Raw genomic sequence first — 26131 nt, 5'->3', positions numbered from 1 at the left:
GGGAGCCGCGCTGTGTCAGATTACACAGCGCTGCTCCCGATCGGGCTAAGCATTCTATCGCCATAGCAACCATCAGTATCCGGCGGCCGGCGGGCCCCCATCTCTGCGCTGGGAGTGTCGGATGAACGGATGATCCGACACTCTCGGCGCAGAGATGGGGTGCCCGCTGGCCGCTGGGTACCGATCCGGCGCTGGGCCCCCTAGAGCCCCAAGGCCCTGGTGCGTCCGCACCGGCGGTAGTTCCGCCACTGACTAGTCTGATACACAATAACCAACCTTTAAAATAGGCCTTCAAATGAGCAAGATTTACAGAATTAGGGTCAGCCCAGTTTAAGCGCATTATGCTTAAACTGGGCTGATCCTGATCCCTGATGGTCATGCTGGACGTAATGCGCATAGGGCGGAGCATTTGACGTCACATTGATCTGACTGCCGCAGCCATTTGAAACTCTTGTACATACTCTGAGAGTCCATGCTGTGTTACCACTGCTTTTATGCAAGTAATTTTCTTTTAATAAAGCATACTCTGGATGGTGCGCGCTACGGTGTTTGCTTTTTTTTTTGGGATCATACGATCCTGGCATTGACACCTTATACTGAGGAGGCCTATAGATTGAAGGTTATTGTTATTGCTGGCGTACTAAAGAAGTGTTAAGGTGCCCATACACCTTGCGATCATACTCGTGGGAAATCCCGCGATCGTACTATAATCGCAAGGTGTATGGAAGGCGTGTGACCTCTACTACTGTAAGGTCGCACAACTTTTGTCTTACGAGCATGTTCAAAAAAACCCGCCAAGAATTGTACGATTGTCAGCAGGTTTGTGGCATGCATGTCTGCATTGCAGTCATCGGAAGGCCGCAAGTACGATCTGCCTGTCCAAGATGGGCAGATTGTATGTTTTTTTAATTACCTTACAACCATCGCAAGACAAAAAGTCTTGGTTTTAAGGTGTATGGCCAACTTCCTTTACATAGATCTGTTTGCTGGTCTGATTACACCATTGGAGGACATCTGTGAGCGATTGGAGCCGAGGGCCCCCCTCCCCTGTTTAAGGGAATTGCCCGATTTGACCTTTTGCTGGGGTCTATCAATAAGGTGAGCACCCCTATGTCTAGTGCGGTGCATTGGGTGAAGGAACAAGAAATAGTAATCACTTGCTATATTTGTACATTTTTGCAGAGTTATGAAGATTTAAAGACTTAATACCTGATTGATTTTTATTCACTGACATTTGTTTGAGTCACTGATTTTTTTATACTGTGTATCTGATCATTGTTGTAGCTTGGGACATTTAGTTATTCATTTTTCACGTATACACACTCAGTGGGTGTACATTCCAGTACCTTGTAGCTGTTAAGCTTGCTTATTTACACAGTTCATTCTATATACATTGTGCAACTTGATTACAAACGAACATTAGCATTCAAGGGGTGGATTGGCCTATGGGGTACCACATCCCAAATAGTCTGTATAGCCCATAGGGTTTTTGGGTACCCATATCAAATGCAATATGTTGGTATACAAGAGTTTGAGCAAACAAAAACAAAAAGTTTCCAAATGGCCAAAAGTAAAGCTATACAAGTTATGTCTCTACTGTACCTCCATGTTATTTATAGTTCAACACACACCAGATTGATTCCCATAGATTAGAGTAGGAAATAAGATGGGGTTATCTCAATGTATTTCACAGATTATATTCTGCTTCAAGAGTTCTAGTTGAGGGATTCAATTTAATATAGTGTTCAAAGATATGTCTATTAAAAGTATTATGGGCAATGAGAGGTATAACTTCGACGAAGCCCCCTCAATCAGGTAAAATGGTCAGATGATTCTAGCACTGATGTTCACAAATTCATATGTACTCTATTTCTCCATATTTTCAGAATCGTAGATAATGGACTCTTGAGGTAAACTAAGGAATCTTGTAGACTTCCACCTGCAAGGGTATTCAGTCTCACAGCTTTCGCAATCCTGTTTAACCAGTTGACATCCGCGGTGTTAAACCCCCTTCCCATCCAGGCCATTTTTCAGTATTCAGCGCTGCGGTACTTTGACATTTATTCCGTCATGCTGTACTGAAATGAATTTTATACCCTTTTTTGGGGACAGATAGTGCTTTCTTTTGGTGGTATTTATTCACCACTACGGGTTTTATTTTTTTTACTATATTAAGGAAAAATTACCGAATTAAAAAAATGCGGCAGTGCAGCAGTGCCGTCCGTCCGTTTTTTTACTACGGGCGGCCGGCAAGAGGTTAGAGCCCCTTGAGGATCCTTATTACATTATCTATACATTGGTGGAATAGTGTAACTAGTGGGGAGAAAGCCCACCTCCTTCACACGCAAAGTGAGATATATACAGATGTGACTTAAACATGGCATGATAGATGGGGGGATATATATGCTGTTTTATTACCAGTTTATTCTTGTATTTTTCCTATACAAACCTATTGTCTGAGTGGGTACCTAAAAAGACCACTATGTGCTATACTTCTATTTGGTACAAGTGAAAGCAATATTTTTTACTTTTGGATAGAGTGGAAAGGGATTTAAAACTCCTATCAGATTTAATTGCGGGCTGCGTCTCCATTAAGGAGATTACCCCTCTTGTCCTGGTGACTTCTCTGAACCCCACTAAATTTTGGATGGTTATCAGAACAGCATAGATGGTAAATCTTCCAATGATTTGAGTTACACATACCCCCTAGGGGAGGGGTGTGCTACTGGACAGGAAGAAAAAGGGTAATCTCCCAATAAGGGGCCCAACAGGCTCCACCCACTACAGACTGGCCTGCCCTTTGTTTTCTGCAGGCAGATACAAGACCAGTCACCAGCGCAGTGGCTGGTCTTGAAGTTCCTGCACAGAGGTAAAGTTTCTCACATGATTACTGCACAGATCTGGAAGAAATACGTGAATCTTGGTGTTAGTGTAGGAATACATATGCCTTGTTACATAAGCAGGCTGCTTCCTGCTGACCCCCCTTCTGACAGTGCAGCTGGTATCCATGTAAATTTTGCCTAAGCCATAGCAGGCAGAGCAATTTAGTCATGGCAAGAGGTTCATGGCCTAAAAATGTTAGGCTGAATTGACACATTTGCATGAAGATGCAAGTGGCATTCTTAAATACTACCAATAAGCTCTGTTTACCTCAAGGCTCAGACACATTGACTGGTCAGTTATGGCTTTAAACTTTCAAGACTTCTGCAAAGAACAGAGTGCCTGAACACAACTCCAGCAGTATCCCAGACCTTCCCATTACAGTGGAATGCCAGATCAGTAGTGTCAGATCTTTCCGATAAGCCGTGCACACAGATGCCCATTAGTTAATGATGGGCAGCCGCACTGGCCAATAGATTATGCATGAGGTAGGAAAGGGCAAGCAAGCATCACTATTGAAAGTGCTGAGGTGACATAGGGAGGGGTTTGGAGGCTGCTGCCGGTATGTGCAAGCTCCGTTACAATGGCAACAGTTTTACTAGACCGGAACAGAGGGAAGATCTGCAACGAACACTAAAATAGGTCTGACAGGGGTTCTACCACCCCCACCCCGAATTTTACCTTACACAGAAGAGTAAGCATTCCAACCATAAAGGATACAGCAAAAAAAACAATCATCCCACTAGCCAGAAACTAAGGCAAGGGTTTTAGAAATTCCACTGCTTTAGAAGTAAAAAGGACTTACGGCAGAGCTCTGAGGTCTCATCAGATCCATCTTCACAGTCTGGGTCTCCATCACACTGCCATCGATCTGGTAGGCACTGGCCATTCCTGCAAACAAAATCCGACTCTGCACAGGTTTTCTTTACTGTGAAGAAATTTGAAAAAGGAGCATATTGAATATGTATACAGCAAATATATTCTTCAGATAGAAGCCAGAAACATAAGTGATTTGGGATGCAAATTCCCAGTATTCATAAGATATAAAAAGGTCTGTAGCGATTTTGACAGTTTGTACAGTGGACTGGGGCTACTTTCTTGTTCTATCCATAGAGGGAAAAAAAAGTGGGGGCTAAAGGAAAACTGGCAACAACTTAAGATGGAACAACCTGATAAGCGTTAAAACCTTCCCTAGTCTATAAAAATCATAAGAAAAAAAAAGTTACTTTAATGCTGGAAGATTCTAGGAGTTTAGGGAGATTATCATTCTAAATTAGTTAGAAAAATATGTATTACTTTAAAAGCTCAACTCCCAACTGGTCACTTTACTGCTGTGTACCTGCTGGGATGATCTCCCCTTCACCTCCTATCCCCTGGATAGAAGGGGAAGAAACTGGGTGAGAGTGTTTAGGACAGGAAGGTGCAGTTAGGACCTGGGGGCTAGGAGTTGTGCTTAATGCTTCTGCTAGAAAGCAAACTGTTCACATGGAACTTACCGCATGAGCTTTCATCGGACCCATCAGCACAGTCTTCATCTCCATCACACTTCCATACTTCAGTAATACAACGTCCATTAGCACATTGAAACTGGTGCTCGTCACACAATGTTCTTGTTCCTACAAAAGACATTAAAATACCAAAACATCTCAGGTCAGCAGTAATTATGCATTAAATTCCTATTAAGTCTTTAAAAAGTCAATTTGGAAACCAAGGACTCAATTTTGGGGGAACATTACCAAGTCAACTTGGCGTTACCCTTACGTGGACCACCAAATATTGGTTTTGGATGGGGTTAGAATGTTTTGTTTGTATCCTCAGCTTTCCCCCTTGCTAGGACAAGACCAGGAAGCAATGAGAAAAAAAAATTACTCAATAGGACACAAACCCTAAGAGTATCTCGTCTCCGTGACTTAACCAGCCCCATCTCTTATAGTCAAAGCCTAGGATGACAGGGGTGGGAGGGTACAAATTACAGTCATTTGGGGGTGTTCACTGCCCATTTTATAATTGCCTAGTCTGAACCAGACTACATACAAATGCATCATTTGTATGCCAAAGGCAGACAAATCAGGAGGATAGTTGGGAATTGTGATCTCATTCCAGGATAAAGCCACTATACATTATAGGAGACTACAATGGGAAAATGTGGGGGGTCCCTATAGCTTAACAGTTTGGCTAATAGAAGTAGGTCGTTTTCATTTAATTACAGATCACTAGTGTTTCATAAGATATTTAGGATTGATTTGTATTTTGCTGTTTCACAAGAGAAAGTGGCCATGACTAGAATGGTTATCTGCTCATTTCCCCTGCAATCACTAGATCAGATAATAGCAGTAATATGACACACACGCGGCTTAAATGTCCCTGCAGCGATTTGGTCCCAAGCTCCCTGGTGGCAGGGGAGGAGACAAAGGGCAGAAGAGCCATAGGCTCCTCCTGCCATCAACCAACCTGTGGGGGATATGGACACAGCCACTGCAGGAACATGCATGCACTGGTGCCTCAACAGCAGCTACTGCTTAGCTAGGTAAAAGAAAAGGAACATACCTTTCATGCAAAGGTGGGCCTTCTAGTACTGATTAACCCTTTCGCTGCCAAGCCCTCCGGAACATTTTTCAAATCAGCTGGCCAAGCCATTTTTGAATTTTCTGCAATTTTTTCCTATTGATTTTCCACTGCTGCGTTGCTAGCGTTTGTAAAAGACCCCCCAAACTATATTTTCTGAAAGCGCAGGCCCGGTAGAATAAAAAGATGGTGATACTAAATTTGTAGGCCCTGCGATAATTGCGCAAATGTTTCTCAAATTAATATTAAACCTATAAAAATACACAATTCAATTGTTAAAAACACACCAAAATCAGTATCCGGGCACAAAAACAAAATATTTTTTGACTAAATCTAAAAGATAAAACTGTATTGAGTTAATAAATAACAATTAGCAAATTTGTAATTGCGCCTTTTTGCGAAAAGGTAAAAAAATGAAGGTATGCAAAACTGTAAATAATCGACTTATGTAAAAAATTGTTTTGGTGTTTGTGTTGTGATAAAATGATACAGGTGTATATTTAATTGCAACACAAGGTATCACAACGCATGGCAATGAGTCACAAAGCTTTGCCATGCGCTGCCACAGTTAATTTAATGTTTTTTTGAAAGAAAAAAAAATTAAAAAGATCATGCACTGCGATGCGTTCTAACAACGCACTGCAGCGCATGTGCATGGTGTGCACCACAATATGTGTGTTATGTGGGGGGGGAGGGAGGGGTTGTGCTTTTTTAAAAATAATTTTTGTTTTACATTTAATTTTACATTTTTTATTTAATTTAATAATTTTGTATTTATTTTTTACTGTTGGGGGGCTACGGTGAAATCTCTGGGGTCTAAACAGACCCCTGACATTTCCCTTTTGAAATAGAAAAAGAAATTGAGGTCTAGCTCCGCCCAAACATTTTTTCATTTTTCTCTACTTTCTATTCTGCTCGGTACCACAGAGGAACTGAGCAGAATAGAATAGCTGAGCCGAAGGGCACTCTCCGGCATTCGGCTATTCACTCACTGCTGTTTGGGCCCTATGAGAATAGGCCGAACAGCAACGAGTAGCCTGCCGGAGGTTTGGCTAAGCCGATCCAGATGTTGGATTAGCTGAGTCAAACTCCTTCTGCACTTCAGCCGACCCGAACCCAGCAAGCCGTTGTACGGCTGATTTCAGTCGGTGTACAGCTGAAATCAGCTGTACAAGCCTGAAGTGAATAGCCGAACGGCATTCGGCTCACTTCGTGTTAGTTATTCACAAGGCTGCTTTCGGCAGCTTTGTGAATAACCCCCTATCTGTCCCCAGTTATTTACAAACACCGGAGTGATCACGCGATCACTCCGGTGTTTGTGCTGCACAGAGGATCGGTATTTTGCAAATTTAAAATTGCGCCTTTTTGCGAAAAGGTAGTAAAATTACGGTACGCAAAACAGTAAATAAGCGACTTATGTTAAAAAATTGTTTTTACGCTGTGTTGGTGTTTGTGTTGTGATAAGATACAGGCGTTTATTGCAACACAAAGATCACAACGCATGGCAATGCGTCACAAAGCTTTGCCATGCGCTGCCACAGTTAATTTAATTTTTTTTTAAAGAAAAAATACATTAAAAAAATCATGCACTGCGATGCGTTCTAACAACGCACTGCAGCGCATGTGCATGGCGTACACCTCAATATGTGTATGTTATGTGGGGGGAGGGAGGGGTTGTGCTTTTTTTGTACACATTTTTTTATTTTGTTACATTTTCTATTTAATAATTTTTTATTTTTTTACTGTTGGGGGGCTGCGGCGAAATATCTGCGGTCTAAATAGACCCCTGACATTTCCCTTATGAAATAGAAATTGAGGACATAAGTCCTCAATTTCTTTTTCTGCAGCCCCAGCACTCAATGAATGAGAAGCCTCAGTACAGAGGCTTCTCATTCATTCACAAACTAATGATAGTAAAAATATTTTACTATCATTAGTTTCTGAATGGGGAGGAGCCTCTGTAGTGAGTGCTAGTCCCCATTCATAAATTCCCGGTATTTTTGATAATAGCAGTCAGTGGCTTGTGAGCCGCTGATGACAGCTATTAATTTAAAGGGGACAGTCTGCTGAACAGTTCTAAAGCGACCATCAGCTTATAGTAGAACTGTAAATGCCAGGTTCGTATGGCATACTGAGCTGGCCAGCTAGAAGCACTTTTGTAGGTCTGTATGCCATATGTCCTTGGCAGCGAAAGGGTTAAAAGGTTCTTTTTTTTTAACATCACTCTAAATACACCATGTAAACCATGGGCACAGCAATGGGTTTAGACAGGTGGTTGAGGGGCAGTGAAATCAAGTGACTGATCTGTGGTTTTACTGCTCCCTGGCTGCTTGTTGCAATGTTAGCATTGCAGCCAGACCATGCTGTATACATTGCTGTGGCATTTTGCTTTGCAGCAAAAGTTACACAAAAATGTACACACCATGTTGTATAAGTCAGGTGGTGCTGTCTGCCAAACCATCATAGAGGTGAACAGGACTGCATTGCAACTGTACCACAGTAGTTAATACTCCCTCGGGACTCCTACCTCAAGAGGCAGATGCCTCAGGAGGGGGGGAGTGCAGGCAGCTGATTTAGAGCCTCCATGATTTAAAGATCTGAAATACAATGGAAAAAAAATAAATAGGCCAGAGACTAAGGCCTTGTTCACACCAAGCGCAGAGCAGATCCGGACCAGAGCAGGTGCAGACCGGATCAAAACTGCATCCAATGTATTCCTATGGTATTTTGACCTCCAGTTCACATCGCAGCGTGCGGATCCAGACCAGATCCAGACCAGATGAAAAAAAACTGCGGCAAGCCCTATTTTACCTGCTCTGGGTCTGGAACGCATCAAAAACACATCTAAAACGCGGCACAACCCACTGCACTGCGTGTGCAGAAACCTGACCGGATCTGGTCTGCATTTGGTGTGAACAAGGCCTTGGCTGGGGGAGGAAGGACTAGATCAGGGGTGGCCACAATTTGTGTGTTAAGATCTACTTTCAAACGATGAGCTACATGAGATCTACCAACACTCTCTCCCCTGGCTGTCTCTCCCCCCTCTCCTGGCTCACCTTGCTGTATTTTGCTACAGGCTGTGTAAACTAATATTCTTTGGTGTAATACTAGCACTTAACCACCAGAAAGGTGTCAGGGAGCTTGGCTCAGTAGACTCAGGCTAATAGATATAATCATGTGTGCACGGCCAAATAAATATACCAAAATGGAATAAAGGGGCCACCATTCACACTCTTCATGATCTACCAGCATCAGCTTTGAGAGCTACTGGTAGATCACAATCTACCTAATGGGCACCCCTGGACTAGATGTTGCTGCATGTCCTGCAGACATGCACAGGTTATATCCAACTTGTTGCAGCTCCTGATGTGAAAAGCACAGTGGGCAGTGAAATGAGTAAGCAGTTTGAGCACTGTATGAGCCTACAACCACACAAAAACAAAAGGCAAAGCTGGAGTTTAGCTTTCATACAGTCAACTACCCAGAGTTCAGTATTAAACACTGCTAGAAGTGCATCAGAAATCAGTCTTGATATTTGCTTGCCATACCAGCCTGCAGAGGGAGAACCAGCACCAAGAGCCAATAAAGGCTCTATGCAATGCTAAAGCTCGCCTTAGACACATGACCCGACAGTGTCAAACACCTGGAGAACAAACAAGCTGCTTTGAAAGGCTGATTGGCAGCATCACTCTCACCATGCTTGCTCTATAGTTTAAACATGAATTATCTTGCAGTGCATTTATGTTTAGCAGCATGGCGCTTTCCTTTGCAGACCTCATTCTGTAAAACTGCTTGACTGCCAGGCCGACCTAACTGCTTCAATACACTGCACTACTCAGAAAGCTGCAGATCAGGAGACCTGAAATAGACTATCTAGTCTGCATGCTTGTTCTAGGTCACCAACTCCTAGTATTGCTACCAAAGAGCCATGAAGCAGATAGGAAACTAGTCAGCAAAAGGGGCCTTATTTCATAGAGGACAGACATACTAAACCTGGAAAAGAGCCAGGAAACATTCTAGGTTAGCAAAAGAAGCCATTTTGTTTCATTGGATAAGATTCTCTAAGCCAGCCAGAAGAGAAAATGCAGGGATATCTGCTGCTGACCTAAAACTTCCAGTCAGCTGGTGGTTATGCTCACCCACTGAATTCCATTTGGAGTTGTGACCCAGGAAAAGATATATAGATTAGGAAACATTTAATCAGCACACCTGTTCGTTTAGTGACAAAGAAAAAAGACCAGCATGACAATGGTGTGCTTGTGTTGTAATAGAATTAAAGGAGGAGAACTATGGGGTCAGTGTTTTTCCCCATAGTTCTCCTTAGGGTAACGGGAGGACAGAAACTAGCGTCCTCCCGTTACCCTAAACTCAGTATACCGCGAGCTACAGCTCGCGGTATACTGAGACGCCGCAGCGGATCCCGACGTAGATGACGGGATCCGCCCAGCTGCGTGAGTGACAGCTGGCTCTGCCTATCTAGAACCAGAGCCAGCTGTACCCGCACCCTCCCCGTCCATTCCGCCAGTCAGATCGGAGAGGGGAATCCAGCCCCTCCCCCTGTCACAGCAGAGAGCCGTGACAGGATCGAGAGGCGAGCGAACCCAGTATGTGTTCGCACACCTCCCGATCTACTGAGCCGACCTGTGACAGTCTCATTGTCACAGGTCGGCTAGAACTATGAAGTGAGTGAAAAGCACTTACCTCATAGTTATCCTTTAAGTCACCCACATGGCTATGCATTGTGGCAAAGGTATCATTTGCCTAGCTATGCAGTGTGGCAGAGGTGTCACAGCTGTGGCCAAATGGGACTGCACTTATACAATAGTTCACAGAAGTTTGAGGAAACAATGTACTGCTTGCAAAGCCATTTCTCTCTAGTGTATAAGAAAGTCTCAAGAGTTCCATTCGAGAGCCTTCATAATGTGCCACAGTTCCAGGATGCTGTAGAGGTAACTTCTAAACTCCCCATTTAGTCAGATTTTCCAATAGTTAAGTACCTTAGCCATTTGACAATTGACAATTGACAATTTTAAACGGCCTAGTAAAAGGCTGAAGTCGGTCACAATCATTGTGACACAACAGGCGCTACACATTGGAGTTGAATAGATAGCTTCAAAGGTGTGCAAAAATGTACAGCACTGGAGTTTCATTGCCTCCTGTCCTTTCTTCCAACACTCTTGTATAACCTCTTACAATTAAACCTCCTAGCTATCCTTCCCACTCATATAAGTCTAAAAAGTTGGGATTCTGTGTAAAATATACAAAAAGACAAGGCAAAGATTTGCAAATGTCAAACCCATTAAAAGAAAAAAAAAAAAGAAAAAAAAACTTGCCACAAAAACAAAAAAACAAAACTCCAAAGCTCATTTAGTCTAGTGCCATTGTTCCTTGTGAAACACTCTGCGAAGCCCTGAAATGTTGGTATGTCTGATACTAGTCTTTGCAATTGCATGTTTGGAGTGCTGGCGACTTCACATCTCTCAATGTGGTTTTATGCGATCACTTTGAGCACCCACCTATTTGAAGGTCTAATACTGTCAAGAGTGCAGCTTCATATAGGAAATAGGTGTGAAGCGCAGACATCAAAGGTGTTTCAATAGCCACTGCTTTGCTCAAATGCTAGTCTTATCAGGCAATGCTTCAACAATTCCAGATACTGCTAAAAGCTTGCCTGTGTTCTCCCAGCTTTCCTTAAATGTCTATTGGCCAATGAGGTAATCCATCAGTGATGGTCCAACAGACGTAGAAGGGCAGCAATAAGCCAATGTTGCCATCCATCCCTGGCAGTGTAGTCTCACAAGCAAGCATTCTCTATATGCTAAGTGTTGCAGCCTGCCAGCCCACCATTTGCCTAACAGCTGAGCTTAAAGGTGCCTATACACTGCATGATTATCGTACAAGAATCACGGGAAATCCCACGATAATCGCAAAGTGTATTGTCGCACGTCTCCTGTCGAACAAGCAGGCTGGAAAACCCACCGGGAATCGTACGATTCTCGGCGAGTTAGTGGCCTGCTGGTTCGACAACTGCCCAACAGGCCAGTGTCAGTCCTGACCCAGATAGGGGTAGGCTCAGGCTTCAATAACCCTTTTAAGCACCTTCCACCATTTGGTCACACTGACCATGGCTTGCTTAGCACACCACATCATTAATCTCCCCAGAATGGCACAGATCGCATTAAGATTCACAGGTACTAACACAATAGGGTGCTGCTGGAGCCACTTGCACAGCAAATGTCTCTCAAACTAACTTTCCCATGCCCTGTTCAGCCATATTAGACGAGTTTGTGTGCAGCTACAAATGGGTGCGATTTAGGCTGGGTTCACACCCGGGTGTTTTTCAGCACTGATCAAATCGCTCAGCAAGTGAAATCCCATAATTTCCTATGGGCATGGTTCCCACCTGGGCGTATTTTAGGGCGTGGAGACGCGCTGAAAAAAAACAAAACAGCCCAAACAAGTACAGGAGCTTCTTTGGGGCGTATTTCAGCACGTATCCATTGGTATTCCGAGTGTGGCTTGGGGTTGACAAAGCAGTAACCCCGAGCACACTCAGGAAAATAGCGTAGGTCTTACCTCGTCCGCGATCCCCGCTGTCTCCTCCGGCTGCTGCCGTCTTCTGTCCCTTGCGAGCATCTGCGTTGCAGGGGAGCGGAACCGGCGGGAGGTTTGAAAGTTAGAAAAAAAAAAACAAAAAAAAAAAAAAAAAAAAAAAGGAAAAAAAAAATATACCGCCAGGGAGGAATAAAAACAAGCGTAAAAAACGAGCTGAAAAAAACCGCACAGGTGTGAACCCAGCCTAAAGGTGCCCATACATCTTGCGATGGTTGTACGCTAATTAAAAGCTCGTATGATCTGCATATCTTGGACAGGCAGATTGTACTTGATCATCGAAAGCCCGCCCCGCTGAAGGGCAGGCTTCCGATGACCGCAATGCTGAACAGGCAGTGTGCGTACACCGGCCCGTTCGTTGTTGTACGAGCACGTCACTAGCATGCTCCGACAAAAGACGTGTGACCGTACAGTAGAAAGGGTCGCACGCCTTCCATACAACTTGCAATTATCGTACGATAATCGCAAGGTGTATGGGGACCTTAAGAGTAGCCATAGCCAGTGTCTACAGATTGTTTTGAAAATCTCAACTTTCCAGTAAGCTTCACTCCCAATTAGACCAGCCAAGATTCAGGTGAAGCAAAGGATACTGAAGGCAGCAGTTATGTGGAAGCACCTCCTGCAATTAGCTTTTAATATTCGAGTCTTCAGGTTACAACCTTTCCTTCTCAAAGCAGTAAAGCATATGCTCTAGGTGTGGCTGTACTCGCTCTGCTGCAGGCACGATTTTCTAATCGCACTGGACCAGAACACAGGCATTGATGTGCCACGCATTCTGGTGCAGGCAGGGGACATGGCTGTAGTGCCATTTACTTCAATGAATCACCATGTGCCCTCCCACCCCAGAACGCAGGGAGCTGGCCAGGATGTGATACAGTGCTGGAATGCACTGAATATGGTGTGCACAAGCCCTCAGATGATTTGAGGATCTACAGTTGATCACATTTTGTGAATAGGGTACTTGAATACATTTTAAGTTTTAACTCCCGAGTTTAGGGTCACTTAAACTTTCTATACATTTACAACTTTCTTTGTCACTAACGTACATTGAGCAAGAGATCACTTTATGCAGGGGTCCCTTGAGATCAAACATTCCAAGGGTTCCTCTGGTTTTATCACAGCCTCAACCTTTTTAACACCCATTTGTCAAAAGGGAAAAATGTCAGGGTTTAAACCAAACACAAACACATCAAGTTTCCCTGAATCACTTTATCAAACATTTACAATTTTAATTGAATACAGTTTTGCCGGTTATGGCCACTTTCATAAATTCTGCTGATGTGCAATAAAATGTCCTGCGACCTCTTTGCAGCCACTTCTTGTCTAAATGCGTGCACTCCAGTGATGGTGCATATCCTAGCTCAGAGTTGATTTCCTGATGTGACAGCAGATCATGCTTGTGCAGTTTGCATAGACATTGATACTTTAGTACTCAAGAAAAAAAAAAAAGTAGGCTATTGGCCACCAATACATGGTGTCAGCTATCAGACAATAGGATTTGCTTGTATATTTCCACTCTGCGGGCTTGTGCACACCAAGTGCGGAGCAGATGCAGAACAGTTACAGAATGCATAAAAAAACGCAGCCCATGGTATTTTGGGCTCTAGTTCACACCACAGCATTCAGTTCGAGTATGTGGAAAAACTGCAGCAGGCACTATTTTTTCTGCTCTGAACGCACCAAAAGCCCTGGAACCCACTGAAAGACCTTTTTTTGTAGCATAGAAGTCTGAAACCATCCTGTACTTAATCATTTGAGCTTGATGCCCATTTACATCAGCCCAGTAAAATTTTCTTTCTGCCCAGTGCTCCCTTTTAAGAAAAACTCTGCTCTCCGATCTCAACATATGCTAAGGGAATACCCCCTGCATGAAAGACCTTTATAAAACCTACAATTATGTTCATGCACCACAAAAGTGCTACTTCTTGATGGGAGCTTTGCAAATTATCTATACTGGTAGTATCTCAACTGTCCTTTCCTGCCTAAAGCAAGAATACCACTTTAACCATTCCATCTTGAGTTAACATTCATCTTGCTGAAGTAAAAGTTTGCTACCTTAGTATAGATCCAGACTCTCTCCATTGTTATTCATTTTCCCCTCCTACTTTTACATCTTCATTTAATCTAACAGAAGATGCGCTTTATGTCTGATAATTTTCTAAAGCGTTTCTTTGTTTCAATATTATATTTCCATCCAGATTTTATATAAAGTGCTCCACAGACAACACTACACATGTCACCACTCGTGGGTTTGTCAGTTGAGTAGTGTACACGGCAAATTTTGGGCAATTCCTGCATCTGTGACCCTATTCCATCAGATCAACCCATGCTGAAGAACATGTCGGAAATTCAGAGTTAGGACTTACCGGTAACTCTATTTCCATTAGTCTTCCAGGACAGCATTGGCTACCCAGCACCATTCAGCCAATTAGCTGCAAGCCACGATCAGATATTTTGACAGCAGCTGGTGCCACTGTTAGAATGCAATAGAAGCAGCGGGGGATTTGTCCATCCATGCTGTTCAGCATCTATGGAGGAATCAGTTCTACTTTTTGTTCGGTCCACAGGTTGAATGAAAAACAGAACCATGTTTACCCAACTTAACGTGCCCTGTGTGAAGTACTAGGACATGATAAAAACAAAGAGAAAAGTAAAACCTGCTGGAAGCCACAGAAGACAGCCGATGCCAATGTAACCCCACTACACAATTCTAGTGCAGTGCTCCTGTCCATATCCAAGAACAGACCAGATCCAAGATATGAGAAGCCCCCAGGGATTTGTGAAGCAGTGTTTGTGAATTGTGGGTGGAGTCACTAGTATACAAGTATAAAGAACAAAACGTTTTCTTATATCTTAGAGGAACTTTACCCATATCTTTAGAGCTGCAGCTAACGATTATTTTCAAAATCGATTAGTCGATTAGGTTCGATTAATCGGATAAACCATAAAATAGAGTTAAAAAAAAGGCTCCAGTGATGGGACTACTAGTTTGTATTGAGGTTGTAGTCCATCACAGGAGCAAGCTTGGAGCGGTGGAAGTAAAAAAGAAAAGATAGTGTGGTGTGCAATATAGTGAAATGGAAAGTGTAAAATTATACAGCAATGAATGCAGAATACCATCAGCTATAGAGGACTACAACAAATCCCAGCAATAGTACATAATAGCTGGCGGCATTCTGCATTGCGCTGTATAATGTACTATTGCTGGGATTTGTATTCCCCTATACAACGCAATGCAGAATACCACCAGCTATATAGGAGTACAACAAATCCCAGCAATACATTATATATACTGTGTATAATGCATTGCTGGGATTTGTATTCATATGTATAATATACAGCACAATGTACCATCAGCTATAGAGGAATACAAATCCCAGCAATACATTATAGAGCACCACGTGTGGAAAAGCTTACCTGAGCAGTCTTCCAGCAACTTGCTTCTGAGATCGGACCCGTCTATCTGCAGCTGTCATCACCCCACCCCTCCTTACTACATCTCCCTGTGCCGATCATGGATGTGGGTGGGGGCGGTGAGTGTGAGGTGGGGAGGAGGTGCGGCGTGTGGATGCGGGCAGGCGGGTCTGGCAGCGGCAAGCGTGAGGTGGGGAGGAGGTGCGGCGCACAGCGCGTGGAGCTGTGAACAGGGCCAACTGATCGGAAGCCGATTAATCGATTATTGAAAAAGTTGACAACTTTTTCAATAATCGATTATAATCGATGTCGATTAGTTGTTGCAGCCCTACATATCTTTAAAACAAACCTTTAGAAATGTTTAGCAATGACTATCTACAGATACTTTGATAATTGCAGGCTTTGTATTCTTTGCAGATCTTATTTCTCTTTGTTCCCCATTCTGACAGTGGCCATGTTAAGGGCAGATTACTAGATCTCCATTTAGTTCCGGAAAATCTGGTACATGTGACTAGAACATCTCAGGGGAGGAAAATGCCTTTCCCTCAGCCCTCGTTCACACCTGAACGTTTTGTAGCGTGTTCTACGCTCGACGAACGCTCTACAAAACGCTCAAACATCTAAATCCCATTGTATTCAATGGGTCTGGTTCACACCTTGGCGTATTTCAGCCAGTCCCTAACGCGCTACAAAACGGCCCACGCCTGAAAAAGGTACATGTACTACTTTGGGCCGTTTTTGTTGCGCGTTTCCATTGGGATACAGCCAAGTAGCCCTCGGAAACGCGCGTTTGTCGCGTGATTTTTTTTTTTACCTTGAATCACGGTAAAAAACGCGCATATGCAATATGCCTAGGTGTGAACCAGGGCTTAGATCTTGTTGGATTACAGATGAGATTTCCCAGAAATGCTCTGCTGATGTAACCTTCCTAGGATGCAACACTTGGCAAATTACATAATTTGTGCCAGAATTAGATGGAGGCTTTTTGCAAGTAAATAAAAAGCAAGTTTGTTTAATGTACGATTTTACATCAGCATGCAGAGCTGCATACTGATGTGACTTTTAGTGAAAGGGGGTAAAGGTCCACTAAGTCTCAATGTGCACATTATGCTAAAAACAAAAAGCTAACCAATAGAAGCATACCTGTATCCTGGGGAGGGCCGTCACCACAGATTCTGGATTCTGAAGCAGCAGAGCAATATGCTTAGTGTGCCATTTGTTCTCCCTTGTATGCTTGCTGCACCTTTTACACAATTCAGTTCCTGTATATTTTATTACCTCCGTTTTATTCAGTCGATAGAGCAGATTTAGACAGCGCTAGGTCTTATCCCCATGTACAACTTTTGTTACATTAGATTTGCTGCACAGTATATTAGGGATGCACAGATACTTTTCGAGCACCAGTGCAGATACTTGGCATTTTCATGAGAACTACCAGGGTTGCAGTGGTTGCAGCTGGGACCTGCCTCTGGTGCTCCACCACTGTCCTGGAATCATTACTCCTTATTGTTTTAGAAAAACTGTCACATGACAATAAACAAAAATGTATCAGTACTCGTACTTGTAAGTACTCGGCGAGTACCAGGACTCGTACTCGCAAAACTGTATCTGTGCATACCTTCATTTACATTTATAAAAACAAAATGATACATTAGAACAGAGATGTACAAATCCCAGGAGCTCCGTGTGCTCCTTACAGATGACAGCGGCCTCCTAATTTTTGAATTTTTCTCTAGTGTAGTCTTGGAGCTCAAAAGTATCGGTACATGTACTCGTACTTGTACCGTGTACTGTACTTGGTATCTGTGCAACCCTACAGTATATCACAGAGCCACACTTGCGTCTTATCTCCTGGAAATTTCCTCACATGGCTAGGTTATTTATGTAAACTTATTTCTTCATCATACAAGGCATGCAACATGGGGGGGGGGGGGGAGAATTTATTTTTCTGCAACATGGGGGGGGGGGGGAGATAATGATTTGTTGGTGGGGTATGGTTTTGTTTACGAGCTAGTATTTCCATGCAAATCCAATATCTATATGCACTTTATTGGTAGTGTGGCTATATTTGTTAGGACCACTTTGATATATTGTCCCGTCTTCAAGCACCATAGGCATAGAGATGGTTTGGGAAGCCATGCTGACCAAAGGAAGAGGTGTAGAGAAAAGGGGTCCAAGGAAAGACCTGGGGGACCCCTACAGAAAGGAGGCAGCATATGTTGCCCCAGAGTAAGATTGAATACGGTTTCTGCTTTTACAAACTCCTGTAGATCTAGCGAGAACTGGATTTACCCATCCACTTTAAACAGCGTATATGCAAGAATCCCCTAATGACTATTGTATTCGGACAACCAGCACCCACAGTGACATCTGATGGTCAGTAGTCAGTTTTTCTAAAGGTGCCCACACACCTTGCGATAATCGATGGAAATCCCGCGATCGTACGATTATCGTAAGGTGTGTGGAAGCCGTGCGACCTCTACTACTGTAAGGTCGAACTACTTATCTTAGGAACATGTTCGAAAACCCGCCAAGCATCGTACGATGTTCGGCGGGTGTGTAGCATGTTCGTAAGATAAAAGCCGGACGAGCCGGTGTGCACACTTGCCCGTTCGGCATTGCAGTCATCGGAAGCCCGCCCCTCAGGGGTTTTTTTTTTAATTACCTTACAACCATCGCAAGACAAAAGTCTCGCGATGGTTGTAAGGTGTGTGCCCAGCCTAAAAAACTTTGCCACTGGACTCAGTTGATTACGTTAACTTGTGTGTCAGCTGGGTGGTGCCTACAAGGCCATCCATGGCTTGAATTTTGGAACATTCAGCAAGAAGGTCTATATGCATACATTTCCCTAACTAATAGCATATGTTTGAAAGACTAGAACTGGCATACAAAACAGCCACTGGTTGAGAGTCACACCACGACTGTTTAAAATGACAAAATATACAATTATCTGTGCGTTTTCCTGGGAAAGCAAGAAACCTAAACAAATGCAAATAAGCCATGTGTTAATCCTGCCACAAGCATCCTTAAAGAACAATTGTCTACATTGAGCATACACAACCAATCTTGTCTTGTTTTTTCAGCATCTGCCAAGCTCATAGCCAATTCCTAATAAGAAGCCTTGTTTGTCCAACTCCTAATTACAAGTGACTACAGAGTTAACTGGCTGCTGCCAGATACACAAGAAAAATGCTTACAAAACAAGTCTACTTCTGAAACAGATGGCATTCAGGCCAAAGTCATAACGTTCCACTGAATCATCTATTCCACTAAAGCTGGCACTAGTATGCAAAGCATGTAGACTGTTCACGCTCCACATTTAACCCAGTTCCTTGTCTTGGATCATTTGCAACATCTCTATTAAAGCAACACTTTAATAAAAGATGCCCTAGGTGACTTTAAAGCAACAAGCACCAGTGTAGTGCCTGCAAGGCCTGGTGTGAGGCTTTCTGAACTGCCAGGGTGCATCTCATGTTAAATGGCTACACAAACAGAAGGTTCTTCACCGCAATGGACACAAGGTTTCCATGCCTAACATAGCTATGAATAGACATATTGAGATTTAACGCAAAGGTGGTGAAGCAAGGACTTAACCAATTACAGAATGGACAGACGTTATATGATGCACTCCCAATTCTCTCTTTACGATCAAAAAAGACAAATGGCTAAATACAAACACATGCAGGTGCTGGAGAACACAGGTCTACCACCTATAGCACTGGTGTCCAACATGCTACCCTTGGCGTTTGAAGTCAGGCACTTAGGGCCACAGCAGTCAGGGGTAGCATGGATTTTTAAAGGGGGGCTTTAATAACCGTGATCCGGAACAGAAGTTTCATGGAACATAATCCCTAGGCTCTGGCTGTCTCAACAACATGACTTCAATCAACCATATTCTCTAGTAACTTTTTATTCTATGACAGTGTTCTGTAGCATTAAATATAATATATATGGGCCTTTTCAGACATCAGGGGCTGAATTAGCCTTATAAGTTGACAACCACTGACCTATAGTATGGTTTACAGATCAATAAAGAAAGTTCTTTGGAAGGTCATTTAGGGTTATGCAAGGCAATTTCCTTGCTTTTATATACATAGACAAAACTGCAAAAAAACAAAATCAAAAAAACTCCCAAAAATATTTTAAAAGCCCACAAGATTTGATAACCGGTAATGTTACTAGGGTCTGATTACCACCAGCTGAAACAAAGGCACAGAGGGAAAACTGAAAGTGGTATCAAACCGAAATCAAAAACTACTGCTTTGTTATAGCAAAATAGCCAGGGAATACTCTGGTAAGCCAGCAATAGTAGAATGAACAGTTTGAGAAGGCTCATATTTCTAGGGGAGTCTGGACAGCACAGATAAAAGCAGTTTGAAAAAGAAGATGGGGTAGTATGCAGGGGTGGACAAACATGGAATTCATGAGCCAGGCTGTCCAAACCAAGATTTGTAAGGAGCCACCTGAGGTTCTGGCTAAGGAGCCAGAACCACTGGCAAAAACTAGGGTAAACCTCAAAAGTTAGAGCCAGCTATACGTTTTTGTTTTTTTTTAAAGAGCATTGGATAACTGGCTCCTGAGGAGATACCAGCCCTGGCATTAAGCATGCACTAACAGTAACACATTCTTTAGCTGACTGATGCAACAGCAGCATGTGTTGTATAAAATAGACAGCATTTCCTTAACTTGTGAAGCCAACCTAATCCACTGGCATACAAAAAGCCTGCCAGGTCATGTCTTTAGTAGCGGTGATGCAGGCTTGGTCATAGTAGCGGTAATGCAGGCTTGGTCATGGTGTAATTAGCACAGCTACAGGGATCCTGACTGCTTTGTAAACCATGCCATAGCTGCTTTTAAAGACATCATCATATTGCACAGTTCCAAAACACAACCAAAATACTTGGATAGCAAAACAAATGGGAAAATCTTAGAGACAGTGTTCTGCTTCTCAAGACCCCTTCCAAGGCTCAGATATAATGAACCCCTCTACTTCTCAAGACCCCTTACAAAGGGCAGGTGTAATCAGCCCTGGTGTAACCAGCCCTCTACCTCTGGCTCCTTATTTCTCGGCACCCCATCCAAGGGGTCAAATGTAATGATCCCTTAGCTTCAACACCCATTTCCAGAGGTCAGATGTAATGACTTTCAACCACAGAAGGCACTGGAAGTACAAACAAAGCATATGGCGCCATCACTCTCACCAACAGCCGGTATATTGCACATAGAAGCAGCATGATCCCCCTGGATCCTGGAACACAAACCACACAGAAGTACTTCTCCATAAGCATGCTGCTGGTGACAAAAGGGAAGGCACCAGGAATAAAGCAGGCTGCTCCAGCTCAGAGGTAGTGTCTTTCAGAACAGATCCTCCTTCATTACCCTTTCACACTTCAGTTCCAATGATCGGATACATCCAGTGAACTCACAAGGAGCTGGTTTCTGTTGCAGCTTCATTGTTTAGCAACAACCAGGACAAAACATGTAGTATTAAGAATAGTAATGAATGACAGGTCAGAGAGCCGGGTTAGTGCCAGAGGAAGACAGCCTAGGTTAAGCAGCAGTTTGAATGCGATCTCCATGGAACATGAATATGGATGGTTAACCCGCATGTTACTGGAAGGCAGCGCTCAGCCATTGATAGATAAGACAGCCAAACGGGTGACATCTTATTACTAGACCCCCCCAATTCATTCAATTAACCCTTCCCATTGATCCCCTTCTCTCTGCAGTAATCATGAATTAAAGAGCAATTCCTCGAGCCATTTGACAGCCAAGTGTCCTATACTCACCATGGACCCAGCTGAGCTCCCGGAGCAGACAGCATGCAAGAACCAGTAATAGATGCAATCCAACCCCCCGGCAGGACCTGTCCATCTCGCTGCACCCCGAAACCCCCCAGAGAGCCAGCTGGAGGGAGGAGGACACGCAGGGAAACACCACCCTCTCTTTGTAATCCGGGGGAGCAGGTCGCTGCTTTCGGCAGAGCGCACAGAAAATCGGGATCCCCAAAAAATAAAAGCGGTAGGTGTCCAGGGCAGGTGCCGATCATACACAGTGCTCCCTGACAAGGGGGCTGCTGAGGGACAGAGGAGACGTGCACTTCCAGGCGACTCCACAGACGCTCCTCTTATAGCAGCGGCGGCAGCTGGATTTGCAGCAGGCGGCGTGAAGATAAGGACCTGGAGCGGCAGGCGGCGCCCCTGAGCGAACACTCACAGCCGATCTCCAGCAAGCGTCTCTGTGATCCGGCTCGGCAGCGGATTGCATGATCCGAGAAACCGGGCAGCCTGCGCCGGCTGATGAGCCCGGCTGTGTGTGTGTGCGGGGAATGGCTGTCACCTGACGGGAGGAAGTTATGTCATGAGCACATGGCAGCGAGGGCTGGGCTGTCCGTGTGTGTATGTGTCCGTCTACACTGAGGGGAGGGCGGGCAGCTGCATTGCTCGGCGGTCCGTGTGCATTATACACAACATGGTGTGCCATTCGCTGCGAATGTTACTTACAACCAGAACACGGGCAGAAGGGAGGTGTTGTCTCGAACAGCCAATCAGATTGCAGGAGGCATTTTTGTCGTAGGGGAATGTTACTCCCAAGTGCTGTGTGTGTATGGGGACAAGGACAAGGTCACTGGGTGAGCCTGGCTCGTTTGCTTGTCATATACACACACACACAGATAAGTACTGTACTGTACTGTACAGCTGGTCATTATTAGAGTTATACAGGTTTTATACAGTGCCAACAGTTTGCGCAGTGCTTTATGCCCGTTCATGTGTGAGTATAGCCAATTTAGAGCAGAGGTGGGCAAACTCTGGCCCTCCAGCTGTTATGGAACTACAAATCCCATGAGGCATTGCAAGATTCCCACAGCCATAGGCATGACTACCAGCGGCAGATGCTTGGTGGGATTTGCAGTTTCACCACAGCTGGAGGGCCGACCTTTGCCCACCACTGATTTAGAGGCTTTCTTTCCACATTTTTAGGGCCCGTTGACATTGAATCTATTGAGTTTCAATACATTTACCAACAGATGGTCCGAAAAATGAATGGATGTGAATGCAGCTAGTCTGTTCTGTTGCGTTACATTGTGCTGAAAAAAAAAATTGAACGTGCACTACTTTGTCAGCGCAAATTAACAAAGTCGATCCATTGTGAACTAGCCACATTCACCCCCATTCATTTTTTTGGTGCCCTTACGTTGGCATCCGTTAAAAAATTGGATTGGAAGGTACGATTGCAGGTCACTGGGCCCTCTGTTGACTTGCATTTTCTTTTCCAATTTTGGTGTGAAAGCAACCGTAATTGAGGATTTGGCTTGACATGTAGTAAGATGGCCATACACCTATAGATTATCTGCAGGTTTTCTATGGTCAGATAGAAAAAGGGCCACAGATTCCTCCGTCTACACTAAACTGTGTGGATGGAGGAATCCACCTGGGCCAAGCTTCAGTATCTTGCTAGTCGGCCCCGCTGGCCGACTCGAACAATCTGATTGGATGCATTACATATCCTGCATCTGCCGGACCAAGAGATTTTATTCAAATCCCCAGACAGTGCCACCGCAACAGGGCATTTGGGAGTATATGACAGTAAGCCTGTAGCCAGGCTCTAGACATTTAAGTATTTTCATAATAATAACAAGCAACAGATGCGCTATAATATAAGCTCTCACAGACCCCTGTAGCTGTAGGCTGTGAAAGAATTCATCTTCAAAGCTGACAGCAGCAGCACTCACCTGCTCCACGCTACTAGACAATCGACTCTGTTTTCATGAGAGATTAGAAGGTGAAAGACGGCCAAGTCACTGCTACTGTGATCTATGAGAATGAATTGATCCACAGTGCCCGTAGCTACAGAGGTCAGTGTAGGCACTTTTTAAAGCTCATTTACTGCTTCTTAATAAAATGTTAATTCTTCAGTGTCCATAGCCTTGTCATACACAGTCGAGGGTGGTTAAATGTACAGGGTATTGTGGTGCACAATAGTGTAAAAGAGAGGCTCCTCTCTGATTAGAACATTTTTAGCATGTAAATACAGACAAGGAAATTCTGCTGTCTTCTACCTTCACCTTTCCATGTCCTGACATTCTGAACAGCAAACCACTCTACTATGCCCCAAACCTGTGACAGTACATTGATCTTTCCAAAACAAGAATTCAAGTCTCTGCTCCAGGCCAAACGTATTTTCAAACAGCGCAATACAAGGACAATATACTATTTTCAGTTGGACGTACACACCAATGCAATATTTGTAGTTCCTTGGGAAAAAGTCCTGCTTTCTGTATTTTGGAGCTTTGACCTGTATTTGCTTCCTTTCAAGTCAGTTAAATGTGGACTCCACATACCAATGAATGTTAACGCATTGTGTGTGAACTAATGTCAGAGCCGCAAATATAATGAAGTGGCCCCTTGGGATTGTGTCACCCCCTGCACCCACTTAATTCAATTAATTTATTAATTGAATTTAACAATAGGTTTAGTTACAGTAAGGTACAGCTTTCTGGAATTTTCTGTGTTCTGTTTCTGGTTTCCCATTTCGTCTGTTTCAGGTTATCCTTACTAGCTGTCACTTCAATTTTGCCTGGAGATGGCTGTCGCTAGGAAGATCTCAGGAATAAGGCGGTCGTGATTAGTTACCTAGTTTTGGAGGGAAAAGTAAACAACCAATCAGCTGTGGGACTCACCTTTAAATGTTTACAGTCAGAAGCTCTCCTCAGCAGTGATCTTCTTAAACACAACCGCCCTCCCTACCTTGTCGCAGCTATTCTTTTTTGGGGGTATTGTCGCCCACATATGTGGGTGGATAGTGTTTAATGTTATATTGGACTGGTGATGAGTATGGCTCAAGTCTGGGTGGCTGAGCTACTTTATGTTAAAAGTTATAACTGGTTTTAAAAGTTCATTTGTTTATATATTAATGTTGTTGAATTTATTAAAATAATTTATATTTTGCTTTTAACCCCAATAAAGGGCCAATATTTTCCACTCATACCGTTGTATAGTCTCCATTTATTCTGTTATATATTTTAATGTATTTATAGGCTTGTGGGTGCTGTGGGGTCTACAATCCCATGCACCGAGGGCGTAGCATAGCTTTAGTGAAACATGCAGAGAGATGGGGATCAAAGGCAGGTTGGACAGTGTTCATTGCCAGGCAGGAGGCAGTAGTCCCTGCAAGCAGCTGTTTTAAAAGGCATGCTCAATCCAAAATGTGTGAATGGTAATTTGGTAATGGCAGATTACCATCTGCCATGGTAATCTGGTAAATGGTAATGGTAATCCAGTGACTGAATTCCTCAGGTTGCATTAGAAGTACACTAACAGGGTTATTCACTAAAGGGTGGAGAGTTTGGAGAAGGCAGGAGAGGGAACAATCTAGGACAACGTAGCTGAACTGGAAAGTGAGCTGTATTGGATAATTTTTCCAGTTCAGCTATGTTGTCCTAGATTGTTCACTTCTTCTGTCGTCTTCAAACTCTGCACCCTTTTGTGAAGAACCCCCTAAATAACTGAAAGTCTTGCATGCTGTTCTTTAGGGTCCTGTTACACTTGTGCATGCGTTAAAAAGGCTGTTTACATTTTCTACCATATTTTATGCTACACCTATATTCAAGGTGTAACATGAAACATCGTCATGTTGCTAACCCCACCCCATCTCGCCTCCCAGGACGGACATAGAAAAGAAGAAGAGCCTGCAGCAACCAGAGCATTGCACCCACCACCCACTGTTTGCAGTTGCAAAGCTTTACTTGCTCCAATGCAAAAAAATAATACCTGCACATTTTCTCTTTTATGAAGAAGTGTGCATTTATTATTACTTTGCCTTTAAAGTACATGTTTTTGTGTGTTGAGGCCTGCTGCATTCAGGCAGACCATCAAGGTGCTGCAACGCAAAGCACATTGCACAGTACAAGGCCATGCAGTATACAGTATATTTTTTAAGCCTTGTGCATACATTCCGATATTCTCCTAATAGTGTGAAAAAACAGATCTATATTCTGTTTTTTTTGTTAAAGGAGGACTTCATGAAGCACAGTCTTAAGCTGGCCACACACCTATAGATTTTCTATAGATTTTTTCTATCAGCCTATGGTCAGATGGAAAAAGTGCAACAGATTCTTCCATCTACACTACGCTGTGTGGATTGAGGAGTCTCCCACTAGGCCAAGCTTCAGTATCTTGCTGGTCGGCCCCGCTGGCTCTCAAAATACCTGAACAATGCCTGCATCCAATCAGATTGTTCAGAGAGTTATTTTGAGAGCCAGCTGGGCCAACTAGCAAGATACTGAAGCTTGGCCCAGTCGGAGATTTCTCCATCCTCACAGTTAAGCATAGATGGAGGAATCTGTTGCACTTTTTCCACCTGACCATAGGCTGATAGAAAAAAATCTATAGGTGTGGGGCCAGCTTTAATCTAAAGTTGTCATGCAAGGTAACCATAATACAATAAAAAGAAATAGGTTTTCCTTGGAATATGCAGCTGTGTCTCTAAAAGTCACACATGTGCAGAAGAGTTAAAACAAAATTAGAACCCGTGTGAGGATAATCCTATGCTTGGCCCAGATTCACACTATTACGTGTTGGAAAGCACATTAAAACGTGGTTCTCTGTGCAGTGTGATTCCAATTATCTTGAATTGCACCCCAACATACACATACAGTGCA

The 26131-nt window shown here is 43.6% G+C and overlaps 1 protein-coding gene across 3 annotated transcripts in view; it reads right to left on the bottom strand.

Annotated features, from left to right (window-relative positions):
• The window catches only part of VLDLR (very low density lipoprotein receptor), a 39661-nt gene extending 18205 nt beyond the window's left edge, over positions 1–21456 (bottom strand). For all 3 annotated transcript variants that reach the window (XM_018559476.1, XM_018559477.1, XM_018559478.1), the window contains exons 1-3: positions 21261–21456; positions 4377–4496; positions 3686–3808 (exon numbers count right to left, since the gene is read on the bottom strand). In XM_018559476.1, the coding sequence (XP_018414978.1) occupies positions 3686–3808; positions 4377–4496; positions 21261–21345 (328 nt within the window). In that variant the 5' untranslated portion in view covers positions 21346–21456. The remainder of the gene's footprint in view (positions 1–3685; positions 3809–4376; positions 4497–21260) is intronic.
• Between the last annotated feature and the right edge of the window lie 4675 nt (positions 21457–26131).

The sequence above is a fragment of the Nanorana parkeri genome, unplaced genomic scaffold (assembly GCF_000935625.1).
Source record: "Nanorana parkeri isolate BGI_ZX_2015 unplaced genomic scaffold, ASM93562v1 scaffold398, whole genome shotgun sequence".
NCBI lineage: Eukaryota > Metazoa > Chordata > Amphibia > Anura > Dicroglossidae > Nanorana > Nanorana parkeri.
Note: the sequence above shows the minus strand (reverse complement) of the source record. Positions and strands in the feature narration are given on the sequence as shown.